This window comes from Ambystoma mexicanum, chromosome 10 (assembly GCF_040938575.1).
Source record: "Ambystoma mexicanum isolate Mex_15411 chromosome 10, UKY_AmexF1_1, whole genome shotgun sequence".
NCBI classification, from domain to species: domain Eukaryota; kingdom Metazoa; phylum Chordata; class Amphibia; order Caudata; family Ambystomatidae; genus Ambystoma; species Ambystoma mexicanum.
The window spans coordinates 229,905,421-229,932,320 of record NC_090932.1 but is presented as its reverse complement, the minus strand read 5'-3'; the positions used below and the strand labels follow the sequence as shown (position 1 = coordinate 229,932,320).

At 44.1% G+C, this 26,900-nt stretch overlaps 1 protein-coding gene across 2 annotated transcripts in view; it reads left to right on the top strand.

The window, feature by feature from the left end:
- The window catches only part of LGI3 (leucine rich repeat LGI family member 3), a 362,651-nt gene that overhangs the window by 110,143 nt on the left and 225,608 nt on the right, over positions 1-26,900 (top strand). For both annotated transcript variants that reach the window (XM_069617743.1, XM_069617744.1), the window contains exon 3: positions 19,141-19,212. In XM_069617743.1, coding sequence (XP_069473844.1) covers positions 19,141-19,212 — 72 coding nt within the window. The remainder of the gene's footprint in view (positions 1-19,140; positions 19,213-26,900) is intronic.

Genomic DNA, 26,900 nt, shown 5'->3' with positions numbered 1-26,900 from the left:
CCCGCTGGACGGAATGTCACCAAACTTGTGCCAGGAGGGGCAGCTTGGCCCATACGTGTGCTTTTATAAATTTGGTATAAATCCATCCAGTAGTTTTTTAAAAATAGCCAAAAAGTAAGTCCAAAAAAATTAGTGACATCTGAGTCCGGTCCGTGGACTAATTTCCTGATTCGAAGTCTGCGGACACCTCTGGACAGATCGGAGAACCGCGTGAGGTTCGCAGACATCATACATGCGTGCTGCTTGGTCAATTAAACATGTGTGGTGCGTCAGATTGTTTTAAACAGATGCCAAGTTGGATCCCCAGACCACTGCCGTTGTCCACGGACAGCACGGTTATGAAAAAGTCTGCAAAACACATTTGGGGTTATTTGGTGGCTGAAAGAAGGCCTGGAAAAGGTGGGCGAGTTTAAAAAGTTGATAGGGAGCTGTTTTATAGGTGAATTAAAGCGTTGCAGGTGCCACCGTGTACCCGGACACCTCGGTAGTCTGTGGAACCGCACGTACAATCCGGGTCTTTTAGGGATGTCTGGCTTGTAAAGAGGAAATAGGGGCACTAGCCAATCAGGTTGTGTGGGTCTGGAGGAGGAGTTGAAGTTTACAAGAGTACAGGGTAGGAGGTGTTTTCTTTGTTGTGTGTAGAGAAGATGGACATGTCTATGAAAAAGCAGAGTGTGTGGATGGTAGGAGATTCTTTGACCCATTCATTAAAGGTTTATACTGAATCTCATGGCATCTCTGCTACTATTCGATTGGGCGAAGTGGAAGTTTCGTGGTATGCAGATTGTTGCTTAAAATGGGTAACTTTATTACCATTCTGTGAGAGTATGGCTCACTTTAAACACCCAGATATTATTATTGTGCATTTTGGAGGTAAACGTTTGGGCTATCTGACTGCAGGATCTTTGCAGTTTGCCATGAAGGATATGTTCAGAAGTCTAATGGAATTGTTTCCAGCTGCTAAGATAATTTTTTCTGAAATCAATGAAAGACAAATATGGAGATGTACAAACGTTTTTTCTCCTCAAATGGAAGAAGCTAGACAGCATCTCAATAAAGGTGTATGTGCTTTTTTATTTGCTTTAGGAATGGCATCTTTTGACAACGAAAACATCAAGTTGGATGCCGTAAATATTCGAGGAGCTGAAATGCATTTGACTGATGTCAGATTTTTCTTTTGAATATCCAAAATGCACTGAAACTATTTTTGTGAACTTCTGAAATATGTCATGAAGTATTTTTTTAGTAGTTGTAGTAAATAAAAATCCAAAACAGAAAAAAAGTAGAAGCAATGTTTGTGAAAGTTACAAAAAATTATTAACTTCAGTAGAACATTTGTTAGTTCAGTATATAAACCCCCCAACATTCCTTTTAAAAAAGGTTCCTTTAAGAGCCACCATTTTCGAAGTTAATTGACTTTAATTTCCCCAACTCACGCCTGCAATTTTGTAGGTGTCTGGGGACTTTTGTGCTGTCTGTGGACTATACAGAATGCAAAATGTCCTGTGATTTTTATTTTTAGTTCTAATTTAGAACTTTAAGAGGTGGGTCCTAAAGGAACCTTTTTTTGTATTTCTGGCTTTTATGTTTTTGGGGATATTTTTTTTTGTAGGCAAGAAAGTAAGGTGGGGAAGGGAAGGGAAGGGAAGGAAGAGGCAACAACCACAGATATGTAGAGGTAGGTGGACAGGGGAAGATATTGTTTATGACTTAAATCTAAGGTCAGTGGCAGTGTTGCTTGTGCTCCTTGATCGCAGCCTTGAAAGCACTGTGGCACTGCTCCCCCCTGCAGAGCAGTGTGTCGCAGTACAAACAGAGTTCTCTGTGGCCTGCGAGGCGGCCGCTGCGATCCTCTGCCCCACAGGAGTAGCCTCTGTGATAGCAGGAGAGGTTGAGGAAGATGGGGTAGAGGAAGATAACCGACTTTTCCCTGAGAAAGGAACAGTTTTTTTCAAAGCACCTGGGTGGTTGGAGCGAGTGTGGGTTTGGGCATTCTATAAATGCCATAAATAAATGGAAGTGAAGAGTACTGCCTAGGTTGTCTGCGACTGAGTACGACCCTGCACTCAATGCATTGACCCTTGGCAGCCCAAGCTTTTGGTACACCCCTAATGGTTTTAAAGAACCGCCACACCCATGACTCTCTCTAGTTGCTGGAGGTAGGAACTTCCTCTACCTCATCTTCATGTTCCTTGTCATCCTCCTCCTCATCATCGCATCTGTTCCCCTGTCCATGCCCTCCATGTGGTGATGGTGTTGGTGGCCCCTGGGAAGGTGGGATGGCCATGACTGATGCCATTCTTAAACTACTGTCAGTCTCCTGGAAGAAGCCATGAAATGATGCTCTCCCCTGGTGTGCCAGAATGAGCATGACTAAAGGTAATGGGTTGGTCCCTTCAAGGGAACTGTCGGCGGACTACAGTGCTGAAAATAGGCTTTGTAGAGTTGTAGAAAGTTGACAGACAGCCCTATGAGCTCTGGAAGGGTAAACATTGAACTTGAAACACCCTAGATTGGCTGAAAATAATGTTTGAAACGAACTGCTGTGACGGACACCGTCTGCGAACACGCCGTCATGATGCATGGTCACATTATGACATCTGGGGGTGTCTGTGGCGGTGGCAGGTGTTCCCGGAGGAAGAGAAGTTTTATCAAAGCGTCTTTGATTTATGTTTTGTCAATTTGATTGGGGTGATTTCTGGAGGTAGGGGGACAGGTACAAGTAAGAGAGTGATATTCAACATGTCTAATAACAGGCTTATGACTTTGCAGAGAGGCACATGCTGATTGGATGTTTGAAAACGTGAGGTGTGCCATCATTTTAGAAACACCCGTCATATTGGGTGGATGGATCATGGCCTTTGTCCATAGAAAAGATATCTGGAAAGTGTATTTGGGATTATTTTGTGATGAAAGAGAGCTTGGAAAGGGTGGGGGACTGGAATAAGGTTGATGTAGTGCTATTTTTATAGGTGAAAAACACTGTGCAGGTGCTGCCGTGTGTGTTGTTAATTTTTCTGTATGTAGACATCATTAGGATTGGGGTTTGAGAGGGCATCTGGATGAGTCTTGTTATTTGAAAGTGTATTATACATACTTGTTATATGGTTTAATTGTGTTGTGGTGGTTGTGGCCAGTGGCCAGAGTCTTTGGGGCTTGACCATAGGCCGTGCCCTCAGGAATCTGTCCACTGACCACATACACTAGAGTAATATGTGTACAGTTATTATAGGTACTATAGGGGGAGTGTACCATATTTGTAATATGGTGGAATTATCTAATTGAAGTGTATGTTGTATTTAGTATTGTAGGACAATTGAGTATAGTGCTCCTCGATCTGTCCTCCGCCTTTGATACGGTCAACCATTCAATCCTCATTAAACAGCTGCATGATACCTTTGGCATCACAGAGCAGGCACTGGATTGGCTGACTTGTTTCCTCACTAACCACCCTTTCCAGCTGCAACTTGACCGTTTCTTCTCCACCACCACCTCACTCTCTACCTGCTGTGTTCCCCAGGGTTCTATCCTATTGCTGTGGCTCTTCAATATCTATGCGTCCCTCTGGCTCATCTGATCTCCTCCTTCTCTCCTCATTTCCATAATACACAGCTTTCCTTGAAAGTTCCCTGTACTACTTTCTGCTCCCTGTCTCTTATCCCTGATTGTCTGACCACCGTATAGGCATCGTATAGGCATTATGTACTGCTAATGAGCTCTGTCTCAATGCCAGTAAAATGGAGATCCTTCTTATTGGGATACCTCTGCTCTGTTTCCCTCCTACCCTATGGCCGCCATCCTTGGGCCCTCTACCATCACCATCCTGTAATGCAAAAAACCTTGGGGTCAGCCTTGACTCCTCTCTCTCCTTCACTCCTTACATCTTGGACCTTGCCAACAAGGCCCACTTTTAGCTTCACCTCCTTACACGCATTCTCGGGAGGATAGCTCAGGGGAAACATGCTCGCCTTGGAAGCAAGATGACACAGAGCGACACAGGTTCAATCCCCGGGTCTACGCTTATAAACCTCTGGGTATTAAGTGCATTATAAATAACCTATCATGTCATATTCTACCTTTCTTCACCTTCGCCCAGAAGTGTATCATCTGTACAGCCCTGGTCCTGTGTACAACCTCCCCCTTTGATACCTATGCCCTTTCAGCTAATACCGAATAAGGCTGCAAGACTTATCCATGGCCTCAAGCCCAGTAATCATATCTCTGGAGACCTATAATCTCTACACAGGCTCCTTGTGGCTGGAAGGATGTAATTGAAGACCCTCTGCACCATCGAAAAGGCATTCTGGGGACTGCAACCACGCTATGTCCCACTTTCTCTCCCTAAATACTCCCCTGCTTGAGTCTTCCTCTCCCTTAACTCCAATCCTCTGATTGTCAAACGGTTCCCCAAACAGAGAGCGGGAGGCAGGCTTCTATCTTCGGCTGGTGTCTCTCTTTGGAACAGCCTTCCTGGTCCTCTCAGACTTCAGCTGGACTTGCTCAAGTTCTGGACATTTCTTAAAACTCTTCTTCTTCCTCTCTGTTCCTTCCATGCAAACACATACCACTGCCACTGAGACTGGTGGCCTGGTCCCTCGTGGACCTTGCAGGCTCCATGCCCTATATCCAGTCAACACCAATTCCCCCCACCTCCTTCAGCACTGCCCTTGCAGGCATACCACCTGGAGGCTGTGCATGGGATTCCTCTGCCCCAGCACTTAGGCTGTGGCCTCACACTTGGGCATCTCTTGGCACCTCCCTCCTGGCTCCCATCAGCTCTTGTGTATTCCTTCTCCCCCTTCCATTCATGCACTTCTCTCACTGCACAATGCATATGTGCATTTATAGCAGCACTTTGTCCAACTATTTTGTATAAGTAAGAGAAATGCAGATGCAAAACATTTCTAGAATATTAAGTGGCAGTTGGTGTGTGGAAGTTTAATATGTTGATAGTTTTACATGTACAGGTTTGGGAAGTGATTGGTGGATGGATGTGGGACTGTTTGAAAGCAGGCAATGATGGAGCGTTATAAATATAAAAGTAAAAAGGGTAGGAGGCTGTCTTGGTGTGCACTTGCCATCCGGGTCTTTTAATGATGCCTGGCCTGGAAAGGGGACTGTAGCGACCATGGATAGTCATGAAGGTCCATGGATTATGGTCCTTATTGTACGGTAGAGAAAAGTATGTGTGACAGATAATTGTTTTTGTCCTTTTTTGTCTTTCTCTAGTATACAATTATCCATTACTTCCATTAGTATACTACAAAATGCTAATAGAAATGTTGGAGAATCTTACTGTGTCTAACTACTTTATTGAGAAATGAAAAGTAGATGGAATCTATAAGATTATTTTCTTTAGTTCTATTTTGTAACTGTGAAAGGTGGCTCCAAAATGAACCTTTTTTTATGGGTTTTTTCTTTGCAGCTGAGGCCAGGGAGTAAGGTGGGGAAGGGAAATGAGCAAAGAGGCAGATACAGAGGGGCAGGTGGACAGGGGAAGATGTTGGGCATGCTTTAAATCTAAGGTAGGGGGTAGTGTTTCTCATACTCTTTGATTACAGCCTCAAAAGCACTTTGAAACTGCGCCCCTTTGAAGAGTGGTATGTTGCAGTATATACAGAGTACTGTTGTTTTGGAAAGATATGGATCAACAGCATCTTTTATGGCTTGCAAGGTAGTTGGTGGGATCTTCTGCCTCACAGGAGTAACTTTTGTGGTGGCAGTAGCGGTTGAGGAAGATGAGATAGAGGAAGACAACCTTTTTACTTTTTGAGAAAGGAAGAGCCTTTCTCAGAGTATGTCAGTAGTATGAGTGGGTGTGGCGGTGCATCGATGTGGTACCAAAAGAGTACTGCCCGTGTTTTCCAAGACTGACACATTCAACATGGGTAACCTGAGTCTTTGGTATCCCTCGTACGGTCTTAACGAACTGCCACACCCATAATTCTCTCTGGCTGCTGGAGGTAGGCATTTCCACAATCTCATCTTCCTTGTCCTCTTGATCCTCTGCTGCATCATTGCACCTTTTCGCTTGTCCAGGCCCTCCAGCTGGTGGTGGCGTTGGTGTTGATGGTGGTGGCTCATGTGGAGAAGGGATGGCCATGGCTGATGCCATTTTTGAAGTGAAATGGCAGATGTGCTAATGCCCTTCCAAGAAGGTGATTAAGAATAAGTCTAGGAGCTCTGCAAGGGTAAACCTTCAGCTTGAAACTTCCTAGATCGGCTGAAAAGGCAGTTTTGAAATGGCCGCAGCGAGCGTGCACATGGTCACGTGACACTGTTCGAAAGTCTGCGGTGACATCAGATATTTCTGGGCATCAGTGAACAAAAAACAGTCTAAAAAGTTGTAGAAAGTTGATAACAGTGTGAAGAAAGTTGCTAGAAGGTGGGGAATGGCACAGTTTTCACCTTAAAACTTCCTAGATTGGCTGAAAATGCTTCTATATTGGGAGTGAGAATAATATTAGGAAGTTGTAGCAAATGAGGGTGCACTGGAAAAACCTATGAAATTTAGTGAAAAAACATTGTTAAAGGACGTTATGGCTAAATTGCACTAATAAAAACCTATGAAATTCAGTGAAAAAACTTTGTTAAAGGATGTTATGGTTACAAGTATAATAAAAAAAAAAACAAGACATTCACCAGTTATGGTAAGCTAAGCAACCATAACTCGTGCCACCACTGTGCACTGGTAATACTAACACCCATCCAAATTAATTTCAGTGATGTCATAAATTACATTTGTGATGTCACCTTCGATGTCCTGGATGTTAGTCTTAGCAGTAGGCGTTGGTAGTGCGAGCTATGGTTGCTTATCTTACCATAAATGGCACATTTCTTGATTATTTTGTGTTACCTGTAACCATAACATCCCTTTAACAACGTATTTTCACTGAATATATGTATATACACACACACACTGTGTAAGGGTCAGGGTCATGACCCTGCCAGGTGAGTGGGGAGGTTCCCAACCTGGGGTCGGATGCGTACTAAAACGAAAGCCAGAACTAGCCCTGCCCCAAAAATGTGAATTGGGAGTTAGGGGGGGGACCTTCCCTGAAAATGCTCCTCGTTAGATATTGATAGTGCCACTATTCATCATACAGTGCCTCCCAATAAAACAAAATGGCAACCCAGGTGAACCACAAGTCTTCACTAACAGTAACCAGCACCTGAAAAGAACACAGGACTCAAACCAACTTCAGAAAAACAAAGCTCCGGAAACCACAGCAGGACAGGGAAACCATACTGGAAAAGGGGGAGGTGTCAGGCGAGCACTGCAGCCAATGGGAAGGAGAGAAAGGCACTGAACCATTAGCCCCACAGTATAAAAACAGGCATCAGGAAAGGCAGAGTGTAGAACAGGCAGAGGACGGGCGGTAGAGTGCAGTGTTGGAAAGTTGGTGACAGAGCTTAGCTAAGGTGAGGAATTTGTCAGCGAGAGGAGTACCAGTTCTTTGTAGTGCAGTTTAGTGTAGTGCAGTGCAGGGAGTGGGGAGGGGGTGTATAGCAGGTGTTTGAGAGAGAGATAGAGATAGTGTGAGAGGGAGGGGAGTGGGGTAATAGTAGTGTGAGAGGGAGTTTAAGGAAAGAATGAGGCTAGTAGACAGAGGTGTAGGAGTGGGGTGTGAGGAGAAGAGAGGAGGGGAGGTGGTGAGAGCAGGGAGAGTGAGTGTTGTGGAAAGGTGAGCGGGGTACTACATTCCTGAGTTTAGAGGAGAGGAGATCAGTAGTAGTGCAGAGGGAGTGGTAGTAGTAGGCCAGACTGAGTAGTAGCATCGAAGGGTGGAGGCCTAAAAGTGTGGAAGTTAGCGGAGGGAATTAATGAGAGATGCGAGTAGTAGCAGTTGCAGGGAGAGTCCTAGTCGTAGTAGTGGTAGTGTGGGTAGGGTAGTAGTAGTGCAGAGAAGCTGGAATAGTTGTAACGTGGAGAGGTGAGGATGGCAGGAAGGAGGTTGGTAACTTTGGAGGGCGGAGTTAGATGGAAGGAAAGAGGGTAACGTCAGACAGAGAGGAGGGGGTTGCTAGGAGACGAGAAGGTGAGTTGCGTTGGAAGGAGGGAAACGGGGAAGAGGAGAGTATTATGGAGATAGAAGGCTAGAAGATCAACAGCACAAACACACACTGCTCACCAGTACTACCCATCGCTACTATATGGCCAGTTAGGAAGTCCTTGAGGGAGATGGAGAACCAGCGTTTCAGGGAGATCTCTTTAGTTGAAGGCAGTGGTAGATAGTAGGGGTTTCTGGTTGGTAATACTAACCAGGGGTACAGGCACCTGGGCTAGGGCGGGAATTGAATGGGAATCGAGAGGGAGAGGGAGGGCCCGAGTAGCACCTCCAAGGCCCCTTTTCTAGCCTGTGCTTTTAGGAAGCCATTTGCTTGTTCATAGACACATCTACACCCTCACACCAGTTTATCTACTTTTGTTGTGACTTTCAATAAAAACACTTAAACTTTCTGATGACTCCTGTAAGCTATTGGAGCCATCTGTGACAATACATACACATTCATTCCAAATGAATATCACATTTCTAAGTATGGAGGAAATTTGATAGAAAAATAAATGCCATGATTGCAACTTAATAGCAGCATCTTTAATTCATTTCGATCTTGATTAACATATATACTGCAGTTTTGTTAATAATTACAAAAAATACCCACTTTTGTTCTATTTAATTATTGGAGCATCATCTATTCTGTACAAAACAGGATTTAAATCGTTTTCATTAAAGGCATGGTCTAGTAAAATTTTTTATTGTCCCTACGGGTCGGCCATGTTTTTTTAAGCCTAAGTGGCTCGATTTTAGAAAACGTTCCTATGGACCTTACTCGAGTTTTCGTCCATTAAACGCACGCGAAAACAAGCACCAGGGAGCCGCCATTTTCTGATAATCCTATCTTTTCCCCCATCGCCCTGGCTGACCTGCTTTTGCGGCACTAAATTAAATCCCCCGCCCCTGAGCCTGACATTATCAAAACATTCATATTCCCCGCCTCTCTCCGTGACATTACTGTGCTGCGTAGGCAAACGCGCCCAGTCGTCTTCTACGCGACTCCACACAGAACCGGGAAACCAACACAGACCATCTCACAACACAGCACGCCACAATTCGGAATATGAAACTGTACTTTAAAATCAAACAGCAACACGGTACATTTGGTAAAGTACATTTATTTTACATTAAATGTTTAGAGAATATTCAGCAATTGCCATATGAACTCAGAAAGCCATTTATTTTCTTTTATCTGTATCCGCCATGGTACACAGGGTGTTGCTTTTGTTAAAAGAAGCACTTTGGAAGCACGGTGAACCGCAAGGCTGTTCCATCAACTAGGTACTAGTCCATCGTAAAGGTTGATATGTTGCTTCTAGCCACTAGTACAGCATAAGGGCATGTGGGCCCTTGGCGATCGTTCCATAAAATTGTCAGTGTGCTCCAGTTGTTCACACAAAGCTGCAGGTGTCTACTGTAAAAGCCATCTGCTGGTGTCTCAAACCGATGGCAGTAGCAGAAGGGGAGCAAATACCTGTTATGAAAACAAAAAAATTATAATTAGTCTCGCCAGCCGATCTTCATTAATATTACTTATTTTATTTATTACAACCGATCAGAAACTATTTGCTTGCAAGGATAGTTTAATGGAGTATGTTCGGCTCTAAAATCAATGCGAATAGTAACGAAATAAATCGAGGCCAACACACAATGATAAACAACAGTTAGTCTACATGCGTGAGGAATGATATGATATATGATATGGCATTTGTAACGCGCCTATACTGAAGTCTTTCTAGGCACGACGAGGCAGGTGGGGAACAAGGGCAGACAGACAACGATCCTACTAGGCCAGGTGTCTTTCTGATCGCGCATGGGGAAGGGCTGTACATGGTTAGTTGAATACAAATTAAATAATAGGGCCAGCTGGTGGCAAGTGCAAGGTAAATGCCGGGAGAAGGGGCTGAAGGATACAGAGACAGTCCCGTAGTGCAGGTAGGCAGTGCAGGCAAAAGTGGCTGGGCCAAGGACCGAGATCGGTGAGACCAGTGGACCTGCATGCCCATGTGCCCACTACAAACACGTTTTACTTGCTTTTCCTAGCTCTTCATTCATTCATTTATTCATGCATCCATTCATTAAATCTTCATTCCGGTATAAAAGCGTGTAAAGATTTACTTACATTATATTTGAAATTTCCATTGTGTCTCTTCGTAATGCAGTCTGTAAAACGGACCGTGCTCTTGACAACGATTTTTCGTATACTGAACTAAAATGAAACTCGGTCTAGTTTCTGAATTTTCTGCCTTATCGTCTCTTACGTTATTGCGCACCCCCTTCAAATGTAGTTCTTTCGGCATGGTCCCTGTCTCAAGGTCAAAAAACAATAGACCCTTATACTTCCAGTGCGACTTGTGGGCCGCATCTGGGCGCGAACTGAAAATCAAAGCCGCTGTCCTTCTCATTCTTTATTTGCAACATCACGTAGCATAGGCATCTGTGAGAACTTGAAGTTTAGAATCCGTCTATGTAGTGCGCCTCAATGTGCAAATGCGAACTGGCTTCTCTCCCAAATGCCACAGCCCGCTTGGCTGTCGCGTTCTAAGTGCCCCAATTTTGTCCCCGTTGTCTGCGAGCTTTGCAGCCCAATTGAGACATTTAATTTTTGGCGGAAGGTCAGGGAAAGTATAAAGTACCACAGGAGTTGAGTTAAAAGTGAGATTTATTGTTTGTTTGTTTGTTTTATTATTTGCAATACGCAAGCCTCCCCTCCATTAACAGTGCGCAGCATTTACATTTACATGAGATGAGACATGAGAAAAATATATACATACACATATATGAGGTGAATAGAGAGAATTCAAAGATGACACCCAGCTTGTTCGCCACCCATGATGGTGAAGGTAGAGGTTAGGTTTACAGGTACGCTGTACAATAACATTTATTTACAAAAAGACAATCGTATTGCAATTATTTAAACCGGGATTTGTACTTCACAATCAGCTGTGCTTCGGGTGGGCATGGCACAGTCGCAATGTTCGGTGGCAATGGATCACTGCTCTGCACAGAAACGTCCAAAATTCCATATCTGTGCTTCTCTAACACAGCAACAATAAGGCCTTTCACAAAGTCGAACTGCATTTCATCATAGGCTGATTTGATCACCCATTGCTTACTTTGTTTTGAAAACACCTTAGTGTAGCGAGGCATCCTTACTTTACCCCTAGTCCTAGATTGTTCACGTCCGACATTGCTGTTATGGGCCAAGACCGCTAGTAGAGTGCGATGTTTCATGCCCCGAAAGCTAAAATGCAAGCGCTTTGGCCTGTACTTTAAGCACATATTGTGGAACACCTCCAAATCTCCTGTGTGACAGAATTCTGTCAGTCCTCTCAAATCTCTTGATAGAGTTTTGTTGAAAACAATCATCTCAATGGCTTTGTGTGTCGGTGAAGATGGAATCAACCACTTCTTCTTCCGTGCCTCCTCTGGGGACAAAGGGCCATGTTCACATTGGTGGAAATGTTGATTTGCTGTCCAGCGGTGAACGTTGGTACAATGGTGCATCAGTGACCGCCATTTTTCAAGTAGTATTTCCACTGACCCTTCACAAGTTTTTGACCTCCACCAAAGATGGTTGGTGATAGAATGTGACCATTGCAAAATACTTTCAAAACCTTTTTTTTCCCTGCAGCCGAGATTTTCTTATTGATTGATTTAGCAAGATGCCATACGTCAAATTGATGTTTAATATGTGGGAACTGCTCTCTCATTGTCTTGGCAATTGAAACGTGTCTATCCGTGGCTATGAGGTTGATGTGCATTCCCCTTGATTGTAGATATTCCACTGATTTTATAAATCCTAGTTTCTTCATGGCCACTGACGATGTACATTGTGTTACCGGCACGACCACCGAACTCACAATTTTCTTACTATCCATGTCCTGAAAGTGGTAGGTGCAGTACTTGGCAGAAAATCCAGGGCTGTCGCACTGTCCATCGCCGGCTAGTCTGAATCGTTTGCCTTCGAATGTACTTGCTAGAGACAATTGTTCCATTTTCCAAGCATCACTAATGGCCGGAAACAGATAATCACGTTGGTATATGTAGTACAGCGCTTTAGAAATTAAATGTAGTCCCACAAACTGAAAGAAAGCCTCTAACTTTCTAAAACTGGAGCCACTAAAAAGTGATGCAGCTGCACACAGTAGATTGCCTGCTGGCAGTTTCCCCAGCATCGGTTGTGCAGACCATGAGAACCTATGATTTAATCTACAGGCGGCATTTATTTTGACGTTACTGCCTTTTATTTGACGAGTCACATTAATCAATGGCTTCCCACATACTTTCCCTCTAATGGAATGCACACATTTCAGCATACTTAGAATTTCCATCAAACAACTGTCGAATACAATGTATTTGCTCTCTTTCATTAGACTGTCATCCTGCGTCAACGTTGTTTTGGCCTGTGACGTTATGGAGATTTCAACACATTGGAAAGTAATATCGCTGATATCAAGTTCTGATGCGTCTATGGATGCTGCGGCTGGTTCATTCTCTGTCATTTCGACATCTATTACTTCAACATTGATGGAAGAACACAACAATGTCGACAGGTTTTTTGGTGGCAAATTTTTGGCGGGTGCAGATTGTGTGAATTGATCTGCAACTACTTCAGAGCTATCTTCAATACATTCAATAACATCTTCTTGTGGTGGTGCGGTCGCACTGTAGCTATGGTCCAATGCAACTTTGCTGTAGACTCCAAACACAGTTAATTCATGTTCTGGCCATTGGACATGAGCATCTCGAGCCTGAACACGCCTCGCCTCAATTAATAGTTCCTCCATAGTGTACACGGTCTGGCAAGCCACATCTCTCATTCGCTTCACTGTCTGTGTATGTATAGTTCTGACACCCACAGGTAACTGGAGGAGAGATTGGAAAAGGGATGTTCAGTTTAAACACAAGATGGAGTGTAGTAGAATTGACTGGAAAAAAACATAAAATAGTCCCCAGCACAAACATTTTTTTAAAGTTATGAACTGTTTGTAACTAACCTTTTTTTGTTTTTTTTTCTTTGCAACTTTTTTGACTCGACCTTCAACATCTGCACGCTGTAGCTCCGATTAGTTTCCGCATGTCCTCCCTTCCTCTTGCGCTGCAACAACTATATTTTCTGTATCCGCATAGACAGCACAGAATGAGGCTCCATCGTCTCCCTGAAACATAGTACTTTCATTATTATGTATCAAAATATTGTTAGCATAAAACACAAGTGAGGACGAACACACAGGTACATCTCAATAGCCAAACACGATTTAAACATTGTGTGCAACAATCAAACAACAAGTATTCGACCAGTGATGATCTATTTCGATGGAACTGTCAGTATCCATACCTCTGGCTCTGCATGGACTGCCATGAATGGTAGTATTGGAGAGGAGGCATCCGCATCTCCCTGAAACACAGTACTTGCATTAGTATGCTTTTCAATATTGGAAACACAACACACACTTGGGGTCGACGGCACAGGTACATATAAAGAGATAACCACAAATGATGCATTGTCCAAAAGAATCAAGGAAAATCTAAATATGATCACATTTCATCGACTTATTTCTCCGATTCCTTTACATCTGCATCATCTAAATGAGATGTTGTGATTGTGGTGGAAGCTCCGTCGTCTCCCTGAAACACAGTACTTGGATTAGTATGGTTTTCAATATTGGAAACATAACACACACTTGGGGTCGAACGCACAAGTACATATAAAGAGATAACCGCAAATGATGCATTGTCCAAAAGAATCAAGGAAAATCTAAATATGATCACATTTCATCGACTTATTTCTCCGATTTATTTACATCTGCATCATCTAAATTGGATGTTGTGATTGTAGTGGAAGCTTCGTCGTCTCCCTGAAACACAGCACTTGCGTTAATAGGGAAGAAAGTATAGCAAATGGAATCACGTTATATGATCACGCATGATGGAGCTGTCATTATCCATACCTCGTGCTGCTGAAGAATATCTATGGATGTTGCAAATGTAGTGCGCACTTCCGAAAGCTGTTGCGCCGATTCGTATACGCATGGTCCCGCTTCCACTTCCCCTGGAATTACTTGAATGTCAGGCTCTGCATCAAGTGCAGGGGTTGACGCTCCATCAACTGCCTGAAACATAGTACTTGCATTAATGAGGATTACAATAGTGAAAACATAACACACAGCTGGAGTCGACAACACAGGTACATACCAACGGCTAACCACGAATGAAACATTGTGTAGAACAATCAAACAACAAGAATTCCAGCTCTGATGATGACGCTCGATGGAGCTGTCAGTATCCATACCTCCTGCTGGTGAAGAACATCTAGAAATGTTGTAGATGTGGCGGACGCTTCAGCATCTCCCTGAAAGACAGTACTTGCATTAGTATGGATAACACTAATTATAACTGAAAACAAACACCAGTGGACGATAACTAAGGTGTATATCAATTGGAAAGCACTAACCAAACATTCGGTAAAATAATTACACGATAAAATAAAACTATTACTTGACATGCATAAAACAAGTCTGTAGCGGATTAGCCTAGTAAGATTACCTGATACGTGCTAGAAGTGGTTGATAACTGCGACCATGTCAAGGATGTAGAATGTTCTTGCTTCAGATTCAAGGGATAGTCAAGAAGTTGTAAAGGTAAATTAATGATTGATAATGAAATGCCAATATTTAAAATAGCCATGTTAGGCGACAGAATACTTGAAAAATGCTCAATACAGCACAGTTCCCTGTTCCCATATATATACATTGCGTTTGTGGGTTATGAAATCGAAAAAGAATATATTGATAAATGTCATTATTCAAAAAACTATACACTCATATCAATATCGAAATTATTGCAAGGGATAGAACACCTACAATATCAATTAATCCGTTCGGCTACCTACACACTACCGCAAGTCCTAAAGCTAAATCTGGACACTTGACTCACCGGTGGCGGAATGTGGACGAATAGAGTGGGAAAAGCGTTTTCGAGCAATTTCCGTGTCGTTCGCCGTTTATTCTTCTTTGTTACCCAAGATGTTTTGTACATGTCCAAGGAAAAGTGCCGGCTGCAGATGCGGTATCGATCACCCCTCTTGTCCTGTAAGACTTGTTGGACTCTACTTTCCAGCTCATCCAGTGGATATCCGCAATGTCTGACCCATTCTCTTATTCGATCAACAATTTTCGGGAATACATGCATTGTAGTGCCTTCAGATTTTGCATGGGTCTTCGAAGGGCAACCGCTAATCGAACAGGCAGGCATTGTTGATAAATCTGAAAAGTCAATATCGACATTATTATACAATCTTCAAGAATAAAGATTTGATACAAAAGTAAATGAATCATACAATGATCAATGCAAGGTTTGTTTTGGTCGCAGGAACTATACCAGTTCATTATGTGCGGCTTAGTATTTGCAGAAGTTGCAGAAATGTATAAATGATGTGTCTAAAATCTGAACATGTGACTCGTCCCTTGGATGTTCTGTCTTGCACGAGAAGGAAACATGCTTACATTATAGACTGGACCCCCGAAGGATGCAATTCGATGACAATAGGCACAGATGAAAATAAATAGATCTATTGATAGCATAGCAATGGAAACTCAAGTCAATAGCAATGAGACCAATGAACATAGCAGTATTGTGTACTCTACTCGCAAATAGATAGAAATTTAAAAATCTGAGAAATATGACTAGGATACATGGCCTTACCTTGACCAACAAACAGTTGGATTCAGCAAGCAGAGCAGTATGTTGCAGGAGAATAGGTGGGTGGCCACAGGTAGCACACTGATGGGTTTGCTCTAAGCGGTCACAGAAGTTCACGGATAGCACGACGATGAGCAGATTAGCGTAGATCTCAGTGGTTGCCAGGTAACACGTTCAGGAGTTGACTTGCAAAGCACAAAGATGTTCTCATGAGACATATCAAGTGGTTTATAAAGTATTAGAAACAGGGGTGTGTTTGTGAATGAATGACGTATGTATGTCGTGGTTTTAGAGGGGCGGCCTGCTTGAAGGGGAGGCCTGGCTGGAGACACGGGGTCTGAGGAGGCCATGTGACCGATGGCCCCTTGGCGTGGGATACCTTTTGAAGTGTACATGTAGTTTGGCACCTTGGCCTTTCGCGCCCCTGACAGCCCCCCATGCCAGCGCGCATCCACTGGCGCGAACCGCCTTTATATCAATATATAGTATATCGCCTTTATATCAATGATAGTATATCGTTGCTTATCAATAACAAATGCCACATACTGGAGATTCTTGTGAGCACAGACCCACACTTCAACCGGTGTATTATAGTGGTCAAGACCCTAAGGCCTGTATAATCCAGTGGTAATTGTTAGTATAGATATATGTGTGACTTTTATGGAGACATAACCTACTAAAAGACTTTGAACAAGTGTTATTTAGTGTATGCATTATCGAGAATATGTTATGTTAGCTTAGATAGATAGTGACCACCCTGCTTCACAGCGACCAGATCTTCACCCATTCGGAGCACAGATGTCTGACGTCCATCTTTGAATGGAGACACACTTGATTCATTTAAAAAATCGAAACAACCGTTGTTAAAATATATCTGGTGTTTTATTTTGTATCTTATTTTCATGACACAAAAATACAAGACTTTAAAGATTATACAGGTCAGGTTGCAGCACAGCGAGAGAAAATCCCCTGTACTGACCGCTGTCACTCGGGAACGTTTCTCTAATGGCACGAACGATACAGGCGGGTATCACTCTTCGAACGCGGTGTCCAAGCCTCCCGTGCAGCCACCATGTAAAGGAACGATAGGCCACCAGCCTGTACCACCTGTGAAAAGGAATGAAACAAACTGTTTTTAAATGACCAAGATACGTTTAATAAACGTTTGTTGTCAATGACAATTCTTGTAACTAATGGCATTCTGCACAGACAAATGCTATCTAGACAATGCACACTATTGAACGACTTACATGCGTTACAATGATATGTAGATGTAGTTTTGGATATAGTAGAAGAACATGAAATAGGAGTGGCATGACAAGCAGAGTTTACTTACTCGTTACTCGGATTACGAGGACAAACAGTTGTGCGAAGTTCGTGCATAAGCACTATCATTCTCAACACGGCCCGTGTGAGGCAGGCTGCCCTGAAGTCTGGCAGCTCGGTGATGCATTGCGGTTGTGGCTCGCCTTCCGAAATGTAGGCCAGGCATCCCGAGTTTTCTCGGCAGCAGCAGTTCTCGTCCTCAGTTGGCATTAGCTCACACCGATTGCATGTGCACCAGCTGGAGACGCCGTCCATTCGACTAAGCCCAGGCTCTTCATCTGTTGATTCGTCCTGCCAACTGCCGTCCGAATCCCCATCGTTTTCGCGTGCTTCCCATTCCAGTAGTTCCTCCTCGGTATACTCGGGCTCGTACATGTAGGGCATTATTGTAGCCATTGTGTGTGAAACAAACTAAAATAATTTATAGCGGTGGTACTGGTATCTGTTCACACGGGCTACAAGCGGCGAAGGTAGCTCACCAGAGCACTGAAACGAGTCACAGAATCCTCAAAGTAACACAGAGAGAGGAATGGAATCGAAAATCTGCTGCTGTGTGTTGTGAAACGGTCTGTTAATACTTATTGAGGAAAGAGGCATCCTGCCATTTCCACGGCGACATGTCATTAGCTGAAGCGCAGCGAATGTTGACACAAGACGTGCTTTGGCGTTGGGAAATGGGCAGTACGAGTCTGCTGATGACAGGCTCAGGGGCGGGGGATTTGATTTAGTGCCGCAAAAGCAGGTCAGCCAGGGCGATGGGGGAAAAGATAGGATTATCAGAAAATGGCGGCTCCCTGGTGCTTGTATTCGCGTGCGTTTAATGGACGAAAACTCGGGTAAGGTCCATAGGAAAGTTTTCTAAAATCGAGCCACTTAGGCTTAAAAAAACATGGCCGACCCGTAGGGACAATAACATTTTTTACTAGACCATGCCTTTAAAACACCAGCATGTAGGGCACAGGGAGATGGCATGATTTGCCCAGGACCACATACGCTAGTTAAGCGGTGAAGCTGGGATTAGAGAACAGTTTGCATTTTAAGCACTTCACCACGCATCCTCTCAGGTCTAATGTTTTAAGATGTGTTCATGTTTGGCTTTCAAGAATTATCTGTTTCATGAAAATGACTTGAGCGATACAAACATGATCATGAACAGCTTGACATACACATCATTATAGAAATATATTGAGCAAAAAGTATAATTTTAGCTTTATCCCCACCTCCATTTTGAACGAAGAATGCAAAGGAAGAAGGCCTACAAAATGTCCATGAGGTTTTGCAAATGTGACTTTAAAACTGATAACGTGGCAAGAAGTGTCTGTTTTTTACCCAGTGACCTGGTTAAATGCTACATAAATGCCAACTCTTCTTGGTGTGTGTCAAATAAAAACACAGTACTGCATGAGAGTTTAAAAGGTTTCTTTTGTGGGAGTCACATTTAATTGTTGTGAAATAAGTCACTGGTTTGGATATCTAACTCAAGTTTTATTTGGGGTTTCTGGCTAAAAATAGCAAATGACCCCCTCAACTCTTTTTATCACTGAAGCTTTAACAAAGAAGTGTTACGTGTTTAGACCGTGTTTAGACCCTAGTGCGGTGTTGTATGACTTGTCTGTCCGAGGCAATCTCTTGGTGGTGAGGGAAGCTAGCAGCGACAGCCCAATACAATGCCATGCATTGCAGCCCCTGACAATCCCATCCGCCACAGACTATGAGGAAATCCTGAAAGCCCTAAGACTTTTGGCCCATCCCGCAGGCTAGGCAGGGTCTGATCGCAGTGAAATTCCTTCTGTCCAGAGAAGAGGAAGCCTGGAATCCAGACTCCATGCTCATTCATTGTTTGGCCTCTTTCTGGAGGGGACCCCCTTAAGTGTCATCCCCCACTGTCGCTGCACACTGGACCCCGCTAAGCTGACAGGACATGGTCCACTTTCTTGCCCAAGGATGGAATGCCCCGACCTCTCAACAGAGACTGCACCAGGGCCGTGTAATGGCAGCCAACCTCCATTTTCTGTACTCTGTTAAGTTGTCTCTCTGTTTCTTCTCTTTACAGGCTTCTGAACTCCAACAAATTGACGCTGATTGGGGACGGCGCTTTCCTGGGCCTCTCTCACCTGCAGTACCTGTAAGTACTCTTCCTTGTCGCGCCTCCTCACATACACAGCACTAAAGGAACAATAACCAAGTGGCGAATGCAAGGCCGTTACTGGTGCGGACGTAGTGATTGAAATGCTGTGTGCGCAACAGCACCAATCCCGGCGCCACTTGTGTGGTTTAACCTGTAAGTCGAAGAAGGGCGCCAACGTCGGTGCAAAGTGTTGAATTACAAGTGCAGAACGCAGTAATGCCATAGGTATGAAATTCACGAGTGTTGCAGCGCTATTGTGTTCATGTATGGGATTTATAAAGCGCAAACCTACCTGGGAAGCAAGAGTGCTGCACACAGGTGACCCGCAACCAGAGTTGCTACAGTTTGCATTCATTTAAGAGTATGGTGTGCTTGCGAATAGAAGTGAGTTACTAAGCAGGCACTAACATAGAGCAGAGGCATGCCTTGTCAGGTGCCTTTACATAAGAACATTGCTGGATGGACTGGCATATACCCGGTGGCAAGGAACGACATATGACAGGGTCAGACTGGAGGACACTGCAGAATGTATAATATTGACAGCCAGAGGCCAGTATTGATATAATTACAAATTAAATAGAGTAGCTTTGAGGGCCGAAAACAGGAGAGGTTGGTTGGGATTTAGTTTGGTTAATAGGTGGGGGTGTTTGGGAAGGGGCATAGGTGACCCATAAAATCTGGGGGGGCACAGGGGACACCTTGGGACTTTGCTTTTTTTTTGTCAAAGAACTCGATAAGTAAGAATACCACCTGTCACACAGACATTAAGGTACACATTCAGGAGATCAAAATCAGGAGGCCAAACGTATGATACAAAAAACGAACCGATGGCGCAATAGGATACCTGCACACCTCCAACCATTAAACAGGAACACACGCTGCCACAACGTGCAGACCACTCACACAAGCGTTGACTGCATGCTTTCGAATTGTGGACCGGCCAGCTTTCCTTGGGTGGAGATACAACCCTCAGATTGCCCCTACAAAATTACAAAGATGGAAGTGCCCGATTGTGCATTGAGTGGTTGTGATTGGTTCTCTCCCGCCTACTACAGCCATGTCAGAAACCCCCCCATGAGGAAACAAGGCAAGAAAGAGGCACTGCATCAAAAACAGATATCTAAACACGAAACACACCCATTAGCTCACCATTGCATTCCCCACGGGTACACACTGGATGGAGGGCTGCCATATGTTCAGCTCATGCAGAATCCTAGTAAACCTGGGGCCGAATTACAGAACTCTTCCAGTAGCCCAAGTGCAGTGTTCCCAAGATATGTGTGCAAGTGCTAAGAGTGCCCTAGTGCAAACATTTCAATGCCTTACTTTTTACACCTGGGTAATATGTGTCCTAGTGCTTACTAGTGTGACTAGGGATCGTATCAGCACTAGGGTACATTTGCACTGGTGTAACATGCACTGAACGTTTTTTTTTTGCACTAGAGCAATTTTTTCCCAAATGCCAATGCCACGCAAAATGGCACTTGCACAAGGGCAAAGATTCAGTAACCAGGGATGCAGAATGGACTGTCCACGCATTTTAGCGCTTTGATACCTGGTACCCAATGGGCTTTCCCTAAACTTGCTTCAGTCAAGGAAAGAACAAGCTGCACGTGTGTGGTGATTATAGGGAGCGAGTACCGCCATGCCTCTGCCCGACTCGCGCAACTGCACTGCCTGCAAGATAACAAGGGAGTCTGACGGCGTGGGCTGAAGGGAAGCAGCGTTGTAAGGAAAAGGGGGGTTTGGGTTGCCCCTCATCGTTTGAGCGTCATCCTGCCACATAGCCAGCATGACAAACATCACAGCACTGCAGCTGCTGGAGCACAAGTGTATGTAAAGTCAACCGTTGTGGTTCTTTTTCAGGCATGGGATAGGCATTTGGCAGGCCAGGTTGTTTGACAAAAGACCAGAATTTGCACATGTTCAACATAGCACTGACATAAAGGCACTAAGGTGGCAACAGCCGGACAATGCTACAAGCACCTGGGTATATGTTAACAATGCCTGGTAAACGGTTATACAATATCTAACCAAATGCCAAAGCTATTGGCTCTGCCGATGCTTGCTTTCTTTGCATTCTGGGACTTGCAGTGCTGCTTTTCCCTTTCTCAAATATGTAACTGGCTCCGTATGTCTGACACATGCATACAAACATGTCCCATATCGTGCAGAAGGTGCAGATCCACTCCTCTTTTTCCCCATGAATTCTGGGACTTGTAGTGCCGCGTTTCCCCATTTTCGAATAAGGTACTGGGTTACAGGTCACACACATGCATAAAAACATCACCACTGTCATTCAGGAGAAACCCGCCCGGTCCTGTTTATTTTTTCTTTTCTTTTCTTTCTGGGACTTGTAGTTTTGAATTTCCCATTATTAATACACGACTGCAAGTACCATAAGGCAAAGCAAACAAATGGACAGGATCCCCCATCTCCCTAATGGGATAAGAAGGTTTGGTATGCACATGTCATATGCGGTCTTTATGCAGCTATTTTGGAATTTATGGTACTCCTTTTTAATTTCTATTTCAGATTGGCAAAACATTAAAAACGTGTATTCTTTTCTGACAATCCCTCATCCCCCCTTACAGGAGTATTGCACCCCCCCTCCCTCCTCCGTTCTCAGCAGAAATAGCTTTATATTTTAAACACAGCGCTCGTGTCCCGCGAATGCCGCAATCGTACCCCCATGAGCAATTTGTGTGCACAAAGTGGCTACAGTAATGGACTGTGCTGTCATCTAAACTGGCAAACTAGCAGTTTTAGGGAAAAGATTAACATGTAATTAAACTGTGTGAGCATTTTTTTTGTGGTGGAGTTCCTCCTTTCCCCAGCCACATCTGCTATTCATTAGCTGGACTCCTGTCACAGCCTGGTGTAATTGGGGTGAAGGGAGCAGTTCTGCCCAAGGAGGGGGGTGGGCTAGAGGTGAGCATGAGCCCTGCGGTGCCCCTCTGCACGTGCTGCACTCCAGAGACGCACATGCTGCACTCCAGAGACACACACACGGGGGTAACTGGGGGGAAAAATGCCATTGTATCCCCCCCACTTATAATTGTGGGGGGGATTTGTCCCCCCATGCCCCTCATGTCCTACGCCCACGTGTTTGGGGTGCTTATTCCATTGCTCGCAGGAGAAGCTTGAGCCTCGTTTATGGCGTTGGATCCATTCATTCATAAATTAGTAAATCTACCGCCAGGCAGGCTTTAAGTACCTCACCCATGTGTACATATGTTGCTTGAGGTTGGCTGTGCTTAGCTTGCACGAGGGTCAAGCATTGCCAAAGCCAATACTCCCGCCTCTCAGGTCCAGCTGCATCCATGATCTGCCCTGGAGGGCCTTGCACATCCAGATATTGCCATATGGCAGATGCAGCCTGAAATGCCTAGATACTGTAATTATGCATCATATATGCCCATCTACAGCTAGACTGTGCCACAAGTTTACTCATGTCAAAGGTGCGAAAAGTCCGGTGTGGAATGATTGTCCTTTAAAAATGGCCCTGATGCCTTTAAATGTCTAGTAATACAGGTAGCCAGACACAAGAACACTTTCTTTAGATTAAATTGGGACCAACTGTTCGATGCCTTTAAGCCAATGTCAAGCCATGGTCGATGGGGTGCCTATTACTGCCCTTTCCAAGATGTTTGCTTTTCTCTGTTTCCCTTACATTGTACAATCCATTCCAGTTGCAGCTGTTTTTAATTAGAGGCGCACAAATGTTTCCCACAAATATGTGGGAACAACGAAGCATATCGAGGGCACCCAAACCAACCAGAAAGGGTTGGGAGGGTTCTCCCCTGAGAACATTTGAAAAATAATGGGTTAAAATGGTACATTTAACAGCACATGGCGGGTCGCTACAAGTTTGCCGGTCTGGGAATTACGGTACCGGTAACCTGGCCAGTACCATAGTTCCCAGACCAGAAAACTGAGTTCTGCTTGTGGGTGCCATTACGGCCACCAGGTCTGTCCTCAATGGTGCCGGTGCATCCGACCTCCCCATTCCCATTATGCCCTTCGAGCCTCAAATGGGAATGGGGAGTAATGCATTCCGGCACCTGCGAATGGGCAATTACCGGGTCAGGCTGGCCCATAGTGACCCGGTAATTGCCCTTTCTCTGGTGCTGAAAAGAATTGCAAGTTTGGCAGCAACCTGCCGGTTTTACCGGCAAGGCTACCGCCAACCTTGTAATGAGGCACATGATGGTCTGTGAACAATTAGGTAACAAGCCACTCAGTTTGTCATCAATCATTTTTGTAGGATAATACATAAAAAAATCTATAGATGCAAGTCACCACAGTACACAGGTGCATTGTCATGGTGCATTTGCCCAAAATATATGCCATTATATAATAAAACGTATTTTCATGCTGCCTGTGCCCTTACGTTTCCATGCAGGCTGTATCAATATGTCACAGTATTACCATATAAAAACATACTTCTGTTTATTTTCCAAGAACAAATTAACATGCTACAGTAAGAAAAAATGGCCAGGCTCACTGCACAAATGTAGGCCAGCATGGCAGCGTAAGAACATACATCATGTTTGAATTGCCCTTGATGCCAGTAAACAATGCCATGCTACAGTTAGAAAACATGTCCTCACTGAATTCAACAATGTAGGCCAGTATATACGAGTAAGAACACGCATCCTGCTGTCTTTACCCTTGATGCCCAGTAAAAGATGCCATGCCACAGACGGTAAGAACATATGCCCAGACTGGCTGCAGCTATGCAGGCCAGTTTGACCACACAATAACACTTATCATGTTTCCTTTACTCTTGATGCTTAGTAAAAAATTGCATGCCGCAGTAAGAAAATACAATGAGACTGGCTGCAGTCTCATTGTAATGCACTCTAGTACATTACTAGACTTACTAGTCTAGTAATGTACTAATACTTATCTTGTTTCATTTAACCTTGATGCCCAGTAAAAAATACGACACAGTAAGAAAAAATATCCAATTTGCACCAATGTAGACCAGTCTACCAACGTAATACTTATCACGTTTGCTTTTCCCTTAATGCCAGTAAAACATGTCATGCCACATCAAGAAGACATACATGCCAGACAGCTTGGCACTGCGCAAATGTACCACCCTCTCATGCCAAATTCAGAGGCCCGCTTCTTCACACAACCAAAAACACATGCATCCAGACAGCATTCATTTACATGTACCTGGGGACCCATACAGCATTCATGCACTCTCTGTAAACTGTGCACCTGTACAACATACAGTCTTTCATTCACATGTACACCCATAGAACATGCACCCTCTCATTCACATGCACTCCTAAACAATACACATTAATTCATTCCCCCATTCACTTACTGATACAAACCCTTTAATGCACGCATATACACTTACACACATGCATAAATGTTTTGTTTCCTTACCTGCAGCCCTGGTTCAGACTTTACTCTGCCTCAAGCTCCCACGACAGCTCTCTGCCTCTGGCAGAGTATGATCAGGACCCAGGTACCAGGGAGAACTTCCTGATTAATGCACATGTGGCGTGAAGCCACTCCTTCTAAATGCCCCTGGATGTCTGAATATGCGGCGAGGCACAGGAATCCCCCCTGCTGTATCTCAGCCTGCCTCCCTAATAGGCAATGCAAAGCTGGAGAAGCAAAACACCACCAGCCTTGCAAGGCCAATTGGGCATGCAGATTGGGGTACTGAAAACTGTCAAAGGGAAACTTTGTTTTCACGGGCTGGCTTGGCTCATCCATAGTAGGTGGCAGGTCAGCGCCTCTAAAGCAGAGCTGGATAAGATCAATGGATGTTTACGGAAACTGCTATGGGGTTGTGGTACCCCCTGAACGTCATTAATAGCACTCTGTAGACCAGCATGTGAGGGAGGCCTTGACTTGTCGAACCTCCAAAATTATTATGGGGCATCACAAATGAAGTAGCTATGACTGGGTCCATGAAGACAGGTACCGAGCAGAAACTAGACTATAAAGGGATCAGATGGGGGAGGGGTTTACACCAATACATGTATTACAGAGTGAATTAAATGTATGTGTGCTCCGCTGGCCCGTAGTTTGGCTGTAAGTGGATGGTGGGATGGGCTGGCAGGGCTACTCTCGTGTCTTTGCCCTTAGTATAATCCGTCCTTAGTGGAGTTGACTGGACTGAAGGGGTTCAAAAAGTGGATGGATATGGGGGTTCTAACACTAGGACACGCAGATCAATACCTTCCTAGAATTGTACACTAAGTTCCAGATTGAGAGGGGGAGATTTTTATCAATATTTACAACTGTGTCACACCCTTCACACTCAACTCGACGATACGGTCTTTCTAAAGCTTTCCCACTTGATTGAAGGATGGTAGAAACTGTGATTAAGCACAAACCTATCTCCAGTATCTACAAGGCATTTGTTAATACTACCATAACCCTACTGGTGAAGCCAAGGTCAAATTGGGAGGGCGATTTCAGGGATGTGGATGATGTAGGTTTGACAGAGGTCTTGCACATGCCCAGGAAAGTTTCCATGAGGGCTAGGCTCTTTCTAATTCACTTTAAAATGCAACATAGAGTATATGACGCCCCTGAAAGTTTGCATAAAATGGGAGGACGGGAAGGGTATGAATTTCCGAAATGTAGGGCGATAAGGGGTATGTTTTTTCATATGTGCTGGGAGTGCTTTCGACTTCGAGATTACTGGACTAATATCTTCAACAGTACGAATCAAAATATAGGCAGATAAACCAGGGGCTCTACTGGACACTTGGGGAGATGGCATGTACGAATTATTAAAAACTGGTTTGTAGCTATTGCTGTGGTTGTGGAAAGGGGGATGTTACAATGAAATGGTGTGCTCCAGAGGGTCTTACTACAGCAAATTGGAAAAAAGGAATGGATGAAAGCATGACATTTGAGATATTAGTCTATACAAAAAAGGGATGCCTTGATAAATTGGACAAAATGTAGCTACGAAATCAAGAAATGGGTTCAAACGTATTCCTCTGATGGTCCTATATGTTGGGATACAGGACTGGATCAGTGAGTATTGGAATGTGACTGTGGCATACATCAGTGCTTTGGTTATTGGGGTCGGGAGCGGGATGAATAGAGCGACTCCTGAGCGGGGAAAGAGTTACAGAACTGTCGAAGATATCTTGTGATCACTGAATTGGGTATCGGGTAATAAAATCGCGGCAAAAATGTCAGCAGTAAAAAAATTGCTGTGGTTTGTACCCCATTATACCATTTAAGGGGAGTGGGGGTAGCGGGGGGTGTCTCCTGCTGCCCTTAAATGGTATAATGGGTCTGGGGGTTGCGGGGGTGTCCCCTGCATCCTTTACATGATTGTGGCGGTAGAACCACAGCTTTTTTGCCGCAATATTTTGTATACACGGCCATTTTTGCCGCGGTTTTAAGACCTGGAACCGGAACTGCGAGTAGTAATATTGGCTGTGACCTTTACAGAAGGATGAGAGGTAGATGTGGCGCATTGTGACTCTGTTATTGTAGTTGCTGGTTTGTTTTAACTGACAATTCGAATAAAGTAGAGTTATAAAAAATAAGCAAATAAAATGCACCAAGAAAATACATATTTTCAATGGAAACTTTTTGAACTGAAAGGCATGGCAATGCAAAGTATAGGAACATGTGCATTTTCAAGATTTCATTTTCGAGCTATTTACATTATTTCTCCACTGAACACG